This window comes from Melanerpes formicivorus, unplaced genomic scaffold, assembly GCF_026170545.1.
Source record: "Melanerpes formicivorus ecotype bairdi unplaced genomic scaffold, bMelFor1.0.p_v2 SCAF_2, whole genome shotgun sequence".
Taxonomy (NCBI): domain Eukaryota; kingdom Metazoa; phylum Chordata; class Aves; order Piciformes; family Picidae; genus Melanerpes; species Melanerpes formicivorus.
The window spans coordinates 16,175,870-16,186,205 of record NW_027142354.1 but is presented as its reverse complement, the minus strand read 5'-3'; the positions used below and the strand labels follow the sequence as shown (position 1 = coordinate 16,186,205).

Here is a 10,336-nt window from a genome sequence, read left to right as displayed (position 1 = left end):
CGAGAAGAAAGCTCCGCAGGGAAGCATTTGGGGCTCTCCTCGAAGGGAGCAGCCACCTCCCCTCCATGCCTTCCTGGGCGCGGGCAGAATACGCCGTGCAGCGTGGCCCCTGCCGTCCTTTGCTCTCCTGCCTTGCGAGGCAGAATCACGCTGCTGACGGGGCCCTGCTACCCTCAAAGCTAACTCATTAATATAAATCAAATAAAGGCGAAGGGGGAGGGGGGAGGTAATGTGAGCGGCCGTTCATGAGTTAAATATAAGTCTCTGACTGTCCTGAACAAAGCGACCATCCCCTTGGGAAGGGTGACGTCTCCCCAGTAACGTGATTGCTGCTTCGGAAGCAGAAACGTGTAAACGCTATAAAACGCGGCAGCGCGGCGGGCAGCTCAGAGCGTGCGGCGAGACGAAGCTCTCCTGTTCTTCCTTGCCCTCCTCCTCTGCCGCCACCGCTGCCTCCCCGGCAACCGCGCAGCCCGGCAGCCGCGCAGCGGGGCAGGGTGCAGGTCCTCAGCAGCGCTCCGCTTCTCTCTGCTCCGCGCCCGCCCGCCAGCCTCACCGACAGACTCGCGGCTCCGTGAGTAACTTTCCCTCTGCCGCAGTGGCAACTTCACAAGGGATGAGGAGGGTGTCCCCATTCCTCCCTTTCTCCTCCTCTCTCCTTCTGGACCGGCAGGAAAGGCAACCTGGCCCTCGAATCGCGGAGAGCAGGTCTGATCGCCTAGGGCAGCCCGAGAGGGACCCTTGCTTTTTACCGCTTTAAAAAGAAAGGCATTTTTAAAAGATCGCTAAGCGCCGGTTGCCGCTGCTGGGGTCGCTGCCTTCGGGGCACCAGCTCTCCCTGCCCGCCGGCAGCTACCCTGCCACGGAGACGCCGCTGCTGGCGGCGTCTCTCGGGTCCAGGCCGGTGGCTCTGAAGGGGTCCCGGGGCGAAGCCGCCGTGTCCCAGCATGGATCGGTGGGTGCGGGCAGATCGGTCGGTGAGTGACGGCTGCGCTCTTTCCTCCGCAGGTGGTGGCCATGGAGCACCGCGGCGCCTCCCCGCGCCTTCTCGCCCTCGCCCTCCTCAGTGCCCTCTGCTGGCGGGTGCGGGCGCTGCCCCCACGTGGCGCCGCCTTCGCCCCGCTCCCGCGGTAAGGGCCGCGTATCGCTCCGCGCATTACGCTCCGCTCCGCGCTTCACTCAGCGCCCCGCCGGCCCGAACAGCCTTTCCCTCCCCGGGGATGTCGAGGGGACTATGAGAAGCACTAGTCTTCCACTGTGCTCTTCCGACACGCGCACGGTGCTGCGCTGCCTGTCGCGCTGCTTGCTTGGGACCTGACGGGTGCGCATCTCCACGCCGAGACTTCGGCCGAGCGCGCCCGGCCAAGCCCCACCGGTGCCAGCCGAGCCTGACTTCTTAAAGTCACGCAGGCACCTTCCGAGACACCAACAGCACTGCTGACCGCCGTGTACGTAGACGGCGTAGAGAATGAATGGGTGTGTGCTGAAATGTGCTCCGGGACACGTCCACCAAAGCTATCTCGGCTTTGCTTATGGGGAGACTCCAAGTCTCGGCTAGGTGGATGCAACTTTTGAAAAACAGAAACATACATAGACAAAATCGAACATATTAAAAGTTCCTAGATTTTAAGGAAGGGAGCAGTCTGCATGGACTGATAGTTTTGGTGCTGCTGCATGCCTTGAGTTGCCAGAGTTGCTATTAGTTGTCTAACTAAATTAAATCAGATGGCAGAATGGTTTTGCATTTAGCTAAAAGTGACATAAAGAGATCAAAGAAAAGAGATATAGTAAAAGAGCGTAGTGACTGATTTTCAAAAGGTGTGACTTGACTTGCATTGGGTTTTTTTTATGCAACTTTGCCCCTTTTGTTTGTTTGTTTGTTTGTTTACTGGCCTGAAATCTTGTATTCCTCAAATACATAAATAGTAGCAACAGATATGAAAATGACTGTAAACTTACAAAGACTAAACCCTATCTCAGGTTTAGTATGTGGTTTCCACACATCGTCCCAAACACAGGTTTACTGCTGGGATGAGAGCCTGTTTGCCACAGAACATAAGAGCAACTACAAGAATCTTCTGGTGCCATGCTGGTGCCACACTACAGCTATGCAGTCATATTGCCCTTGATATAATATGACACAATACAAATAACTGCAGTTTACAAAAATGTGAAGTAATTATAAATTGGTTTTGACAGAGCTGTTGCTGTTACACATTTTGAAAAAGATTAAATATGAACCTTTTAAAACTTGCAACTAGCAAATTAATTTAAACATAAAAGAATAAACCCCCACACAGATAAATGACTGCACTCATATTAATTTTGAAATTTTAGAGGGTGCATTTACTTTCTTTAGATAAGACTTAAAAACTGTTTTATACTGCATTTCAGTGCACATATTGTCTTTGTTGGAAGGTAAGTACTTCACAGGAATTGTTTTCACTTTGTGTGGGTGGGGGCCAGTAATTCCCTCCATCATTTATGTCAGATTGATTTGTTATAAAAAGTTTCATGGTTGTCCCTTGACCTGTAATTGCCATGCATAAAGTACTGTTCTCTGAAATAAATTGCATACAATGACAACTTATATCAAGAAAATATGCAGTAGAGAGGAGGATCTATTATAATGTCAATTATCACTTAGCATGAATTATACTTGAAAGTAATATTTGTTTTATCCATATTACTTTAAAATGCCTTACTTGTTAAAGTAGGCAGATGTGCATTTTGCCACAAACCAGAGTGTAAATTGCAGTGAAGTGTTACATGTCCTCAGCTGAATGTCAGTCACACGGTTTCCTTCTCCAACAGATTGGGAAACAGAGTGTCATTTGATGGAGCCAGTGAACCTGACCATGTCCATGGGTCATTTAAATCTGAATCAGACATTTTGCAGAACACGCTACCTGAAAATGAGAAGTTCTATTTTGATCTGTCCAGAATTATTGATAGGTGAGTTTCTTTATTATCATAAATGCAAATGATGATGTTATACTTGAATTATGCCAAAATATTGGTCACATTTTCAAACTGAAAAATAGGAAAGCAAGAATCAATTACAGAAAACCCCCACATGGTCTCAAGTTGAACACCGGTAACAGTAGGAATGTCAGCAGAAATGTTGATTGCATTGGCATTCTGGCATGATGAATTCATTCACTTCCCAGGAAGACTAAAAAGTATATTGTGAACACCTGGAAGTTGTTTTATGAAATTAGATTAATCTAACATGTACAATAGAGAACTTTAGGAAAGCAGTATGCTTGCAAAATGAACATTATCCAAATGATATGAACTCAGGTTGTATTGTAGAGTTTATTTATTATCCATTTCAGAAATGCAAGGCATGCTGATGGAATTTTCACCAGTGTCTACAGCCATCTTTTGGCTAAACTTGCTGTGAAGAGATATCTGCATTCGCTTATTAGAAAACGAGTTAGGTGAGGTGACACTTACATTAGGTAGATTTTTTTTTCCAGTCGGGTTCATTGGCTGTTTTTCACCCTTCTTTACCTAAGATTTCATATTTTTTTCAATTTGAAGATAATGAAAGAGAAACTGATGTAATGATGGGGGACCTGAAAATCTTACATAACAGCTTAGTGGTAATTGTTACTAAGTTAATGAATTACTATTTATTTCTGATACATCTGTGAGGGGTAGGGCAACAGACTGCACATAGCACTGATAACAAATACTGTCAATGTTATAGTGATCATCATACCAATTTACTAATTACTTTGTTTTTGTAATGCTTTTACTAGATTGGCAGTAAAATGGTGAAAGTAAATGCAGAATGAATTATTAGTTAGTACTTAGCAGGGGCATGTTCAATGAAACTATTGACTTACAGTGAAAGCAAAAAAAGAATTAATTTTTTTTTCCTACTGTAGAACGTGCTGCCAGATGTTTAGGAGATCTGTATTATAAAAGGATTCAAAAAAGAATGAGGCAGATCTATAGATAAGACATCTGGATGAAACTTTTAGACTAGGATGTTCATAAACAGGATGTTCCAGGATGCAGCAAAGGATCATTATATACTCACTTTGTTTTCATATTTCTAAGCAGCAGCTACTGGGCAGTCTTGGGAACTGGATAGCAGAATATTTCAGTCTGACCCCGTATGACAGTTCCTTTCAGTGCCTGCTTCATATGTGCAAAATCTGAGTGGAAATTAGGTCCTGTATTTATGACAATGCTGTCTTTGTTCCAGAACATATAGTTCCAGTTTCTCATACACTATGAACTGCTCTTGACCATTTAAAGCAGAAGACAGTGAGACTCCCCAAGATTTTACATGAAAAATGGGTCTTTAATTTTGAATTTCACAAAACATGTTTTGTCTCCTGACACCTCCTTAAAAGAAGCATCTGTGACTGTGATGCTGCACTCTTACTTTCCTCAGAGGCAGGCTTTGTCCTTCCTGAGTTCAGTATGTGCAGTGACCAGGTCCTTTGAGACCTTACTGTAGTTTAAACCAGTCTGCACCTTAGCATTGTATGAAAATATATTTATGCAAATTACATAAATTAGAATAAAGTCAGTTAGTTGAAAAGGGTAGCCACACATGGAATCCACAATCAGGATCAATCCTGAAGAACTCCTGGGGCAGGGACTCTAGAAATTATTGAGTGTGGGACTTAATTGCATGGGCCATGGCAAGGTTGAACAGCAGAAAGAAATCAATGGAAGATGTGCCCTCCCAAAGACTAAATAGTGGTCCTTAGAATTTCATCCTTGTTACTAAAATACATAGTAAGCAATAAAAGCAGTGCCTTCTTTTCAACAGAGTCTTAGAAATGAAAGCTGAAATGAACATTTTATTTCGTTTAGCTAATTAACATTGTAAAGTCTGATTTACTCATTTAATGGTATCTCCTTTTAAGTGGATATTGTCTATTAATTTTTTAATTTGTAATTGTGTTGCCAGCTCTCAGGACAGTCCTGTCAAACGCCACTCTGATGCTGTCTTCACTGACAACTACAGCCGCTTTCGAAAGCAAATGGCTGTGAAGAAATACTTAAACTCAGTTTTAACTGGAAAAAGAAGGTACTAAAAAAAGCAAATTTTTTTTTTCCACACCTGTATGGCAGTGAGACAGAAGAGATTTATACCTGTGTATGTATACAGAGAGGATAAACAGAAAGCAATGAACATTAATGTCTTTATAACTTAGTTTATAACACGATTTTCAAATACAGACAGCATTTTCTTCAGACTGGAACAGGCACTACGATCAGATTAGAATAAAAGAATCAAGAAGAAACAGCATCTGGCAATTGAAAAAATCTTCTGACAGATTCTTAAAATGGTTATAAAAATACTCAAGGGAAAATCCACAGAGCTATGGAACACAAACAATTTTATAAAGGACATGCACTATTCATTGCAAATTTACTTTTAAGTAAAGAGGGAAAATGAAAGTATATATGTCCTGTGAAAAAAACCCAAACAACTAATCAGTATTAGTGCAAAATGCCAACATTTGTTTTTGTAGAGCGTATATACTGTTTGTATATTTACTCATTTGGACAACTGCTTTGAGTGCCATGTCTTTTCACCCATTAGCCATGCTATTTGACTTGAGTAGGAGCATAGCAAAACATGCAGTTAGAAGGTGGCTTTGCTTGCTTGCTGGCTTTTTCTTCGGAAAGTAATAAAACTTGTTTCTCATCCACAACAGCCAGGAAGAGCTAAACCCTGCTAAACTTCGGGATGAATCAGAACTTTCTGAACCTTCCTTTTCAGAAAACTATGATTCTGCAGATGAGCTACTGAGCCACCTACCACTGGTATGGCCAGGCTTTATTTCCTCTTGCTATCTGTAACTTGACTTGGCCCATAAAATGAGATTATTCCTACATGAAGCGTGGCATATAAGAAAAGCATAATCATCTAAGAGCCATGCTCCATGCCTTTCTAGAGGGAATTTGTCTGAATATAATAATCATATTAGTAATAATAATTAAGTTATCCCATGATTGCTATTATTGAAAATTCCTAATTAAATGGCACTGTTAATAATGCATCTAACTCACCTGGGTGTTTCAGCTTGTGTGCACTCCAGCATAAAACCGGAATTGACTCATTTTTAATAATAAAGATTATTATTTCTTCAGAGGACAAACTCAAGGACATTTTGAAAAGAAAAAAAAAAAAGGAGCCCCAAACATCTATTTTATTAGAAGGGAATTGTCCCTGGAACTAAGAAAACTAGCAACATGAACCTAAACATTAAGAAGGCTGTATCACAGCACTTGCAGGGACATGATTGGGTAATGTAGAAGTGAATTTGGATTAGTATTCTCAAAAGTAAGATAGATTACTGAAGATTTTTCTTTTTTTTCTTTTCTGGGAAGGGTGGGCAGTTGATAGAACCACATAGTACTTTGGGTTGGAAGGGACCTTTAAAGATTATCTACTCCATCCCACTCTGCAGTAAGTGGGGACATACTTAACTAGATCACATTGCTCAGAGGCCTGTCCAACCTAACTTAAAATGTTTCCAGAATAAAGACATTTTTCCGAGCTGTTGCTTCCTTCCACGACTGAAAGAAAATGTTCTTTTCCTTTCCACAAATGTTGCAGTTCCTCTAAAGTTCCTAAAGATTAGAAAGGATGTAAACTGCTTATATCTCAAAGAACAAAGCAATTTATAAGTAATGGGATTTGGGAATGATTTGTTCTTTCTAGACAAGATTACTGCAAAAATCTCTGCTCCTGGATTCCACAGCTAAAACTTCTGGCATTGACAAGTGAGAGAAAGTAGTGGTATGGAGGATGTCTTTCTGGAAACAGTTTCAGCCTTCCTTTTTTATGTACTGATGATCCGGGTCTCTGCCACAGTCACTATTGACTGGTACTGGTTATTTTATGGCAGTGTCCATTGCTGATGTAAGGTGCACCAAGCAACCCAAATTCCTGTATCCATTTACAGGGTACAATTGTTTTCAAAAGTGAGCTGATCTGCACTGTAAGCCAATGCACAGGAACATTTCTGCCTAATCTTTCAGCCTTTCTTCCTCATCCTACAGCCTTGTCTACTGGCTGTACTGCTCACCAAGCTTCTGTGCAAAGCTCCATCTCCTGTGATTTTCTATCAAGTGTTAGTTCTTGTCCATGGTCTGCTTTTATACACTTCATGATGCAACTGCTTACAAAAATTACTTCTCAAACACATTTCTTCTTTGCTTTTCAGGACTTCTGAAGGACACCTGGTAAAGTCTATGACAAGAACAAGCTATTTTTTGAGTTCCACGTAGTATTTCAAAGAGATGACTTCAGTCATCAAACCAGAACAAATATGTTGTGAAGTGAAAGTTGTCATATATTTGTTTCTTATGTAATAAAAGTTGATATTTACATTGTAAATATTACTCAAGTTCTCTGCTGACAGCTGTATATATGGATGCCAGTTTAACTCATAAGAAGTCTGTGAGTCCATATGCTGTAAATCCTTTACTTCAATAAATTCATTTGAAAATGAGTGTGCAGCTGAAAAGAGCCCATCATTACTAATTAATTGGCCTATTTTAGGTGTGATATGACTTCAGATAAGCCTGTATGAAAACAGGGATACATTTCCAGACAGCTTCATAAACAAGTGTATAAACGTAAGGAAAATTATGTGCAAAGTGTTTCAAACTACATGACGAAGGTCTCTAAAGGTGACTGTTAAGCAGAAGGCAATGCTCTTCTACCAGCTGACCAAACAACCAGAGAAAAATGAAGAAGCATTAAAAACTATTTGAACTCTCACAGAGTCTTTACTTCCTGTTCACATTTTTAATATTTCATAGTATATAAATTATATTAATACCAGAAATGTATCCTTTGTTTTCAGATGTGATTTGGATGTTCTGAAGCTCACAAAGCACACAAAGAATGGTATCTCTTCATTTGTTTGATGCCTAAAGTAACTGGCTATTGTACTGGTTATTCTACATATAATTGTCAGTAGGTTTGATGATGAAACTATTCCTTATATATATAAAATAAGATCTGAAGATGACTATTTTTTCAGAATGAATGTAATTTAAAGAATATGAAGACAATAAATCATTTTATTATCATGGCAAACTATTAGTGGTTTGAATTAGTGCTACAGGTACCTGGAACAGTAGTGGTCCCAGTAGGTGCTGTCTACTATTACTAATATAGTAATAGAGGAGGATATTATTTGTAACTGAAGTACACTATCTTATATAAGAAAAAGAAGAGAGTAAGCCTCCATTTCCCATTTATATAGCTTTATATAATTGTAGCTTAGTATGGAACTAGAAATTTGCAGCTGATTCTCTGTTGCTGTAAATCAGAATCTGTCTGTATTTAATTGAAATTGTAGTTTTTGACAAATGGGATAATTTTCTAGATTTATTTACTGGTGTAAAGACCAATAGTTCCACCTCAGTAAGAAAAGTGTGTGGTATTGCAATTCACCTGTGAAATACATGTTCATTTATGATACCAACCATAACACTCATGACTCTCCTCCCACCTCCTATAAAAACATGAAATTTGCAGTAGAAAAATTTCTCAGATCTACTTAAAAGTTAATCTTGGAATTTCAAATATATCTATGTATCATACAAATACACACAGAGTGATGAAACTGATTTACAAGTTGTACTTACAAGTTTACTGTTGTCACTTAGAAGGAAGCTTCAAGCATGATAAAAATAGAGATTTATGGAGACTTGTTCTCATAAATATGTAGTTTTCTGATTTGCAATGTTTTTTTTCAATATTGGCAACTGCATCTCAAAAGAAAATCAGCTTGCACAGATTTTTCTGTCTAGCCTTGTCAGAATTTATTTTAGTCTGAGCCAATGAATGGTTCACAAACATTAGATGTGATTTTGAGGTCTTCTCCAAAAAGCAGTCTTCCAATCATGGTCTACTCTCAATTCATGTTTTATTAAGAGTTTTTGAGTGCAAAAGTGGGTTTGGAACTACATAAAGGATACTAACAGGTTGATGCTGTAGCACTTAATTGGAAATAATCTTCTGTGTAGTTTTAATTTTGTTAGGATTTATGTGATCAGTAATCATTAAAAACAAACAAACAAACAAACAAACAAAACCCCACACCAAACCAGAACCAAAGCTTCATATTAATTTCTAACACAGAACTTACTGCTTAAATATATATAAAGTTCATTCACTCAGTTTAAAATAACAAAAATTGGAATAATCAAACATTTCACTCTGTAATTACCATTTCTTTCTAAATTTGCCATTTTCAATTTATTTCCAGCTCACCGATAATGCATCTGATAGAAGAGCTTGTCTTTCATGTCCAAAGTTTAGTCTCTCCAATATTTTGCTCTCCACAGAAAACTGTAGAAACTTGGAACACGTATTTGTATTATCTCTGTTACAATGGAGATGAAATGGGTTACAGAAAAAAAAAAAAAGTGCTCATTAGGAAATAATATCTATATAATAAAATACAAAATAAATACCCTCATTGTAATAACTCGAATAATACTGGGATAGCTTTCTTGGAGGGCTAGCAAATAGAAACAGTCTAAAAGGCATGGTAATATTGAAATCTGAAAACCAAACCTTTTGAGAAGACATATATACATACAGAAACAATTTGCTTGCAAGGCATTAGGGAAAGGTATATAGGAAAAGACTGTCCTTTGCTTCTTGTGATACTGCCTATGCTTTCCACTACCTCTTATACTTTTCCTTTTGTCTCTCCCCTCCACTACCTAGCACAAGCTTCCCCACTCTTTGTTAATACTCCTCTTGCCTTTGGCTTGCAATGCTAATGTAAGAACATATACCTGTTTTTTTGAGAGGAACAATCCAGCAGACCTTAAATTTAAGCTGCTTCAGTCTAATAACTGCCAGTCTTCATTATGGAGATGAGTATTGGAGAGAACCTGGCACAACCAGATTTGCAGGAGCAACCTGTCCTTCTTACATATAGCCCCAGACTTCCCACTAGAGATTTCCCATTTGGTTTGTAGCTGCTGCAGAAGACTGACCTTTCCTTGGATACATCAAACAGAACAGGCGGCCTCCCAGGGCTTATGTTGGCTTGGGCAACCACGATATTTTCAGCTTTTATCCTTCCTGCTTCGGAACAGTCACAGACAAGTCACTCCCCAAGCTGGTTTAGGACTGGAGGTAGGAAACTAGACACCAGTCTTTTACATCAATCTTTTAAAACACTGAAGAGTAATTTGATGCATCTTCTGCTTCTGAAGTATAGAAATAGGAACTTTACTTTAGTTTTATATGCTGATAAAAGCAGGACACTTAGTAGGGAATGGAAGAAAACAGCTTTCCTTTGTGATGATAATATTTCTAATAATT

The 10,336-nt window shown here is 39.6% G+C and overlaps 1 protein-coding gene across 2 annotated transcripts; it reads left to right on the top strand.

Moving 5' to 3' along the window:
- Positions 1–278: 278 nt before the first annotated feature.
- Positions 279–8,536, top strand: VIP (vasoactive intestinal peptide). 2 transcript variants are annotated; one of them, XM_068147470.1, is made up of 7 exons: positions 279–574; positions 1,009–1,130; positions 2,815–2,955; positions 3,339–3,443; positions 4,937–5,056; positions 5,691–5,799; positions 7,206–8,536. In XM_068147470.1, the coding sequence occupies exons 2-7, from the start codon at positions 1,018–1,020 to the stop codon at positions 7,212–7,214; spliced, it is 597 nt and encodes a 198-aa protein (XP_068003571.1). In that variant the 5' UTR covers positions 279–574; positions 1,009–1,017; the 3' UTR covers positions 7,215–8,536. The 2 variants fall into 2 exon arrangements, with proteins under 2 accessions (XP_068003571.1, XP_068003561.1); XM_068147460.1 differs by lacking the exon at positions 3,339–3,443 and having other exon boundaries at positions 297–574; positions 7,206–8,528.
- Positions 8,537–10,336: the final 1,800 nt, after the last annotated feature.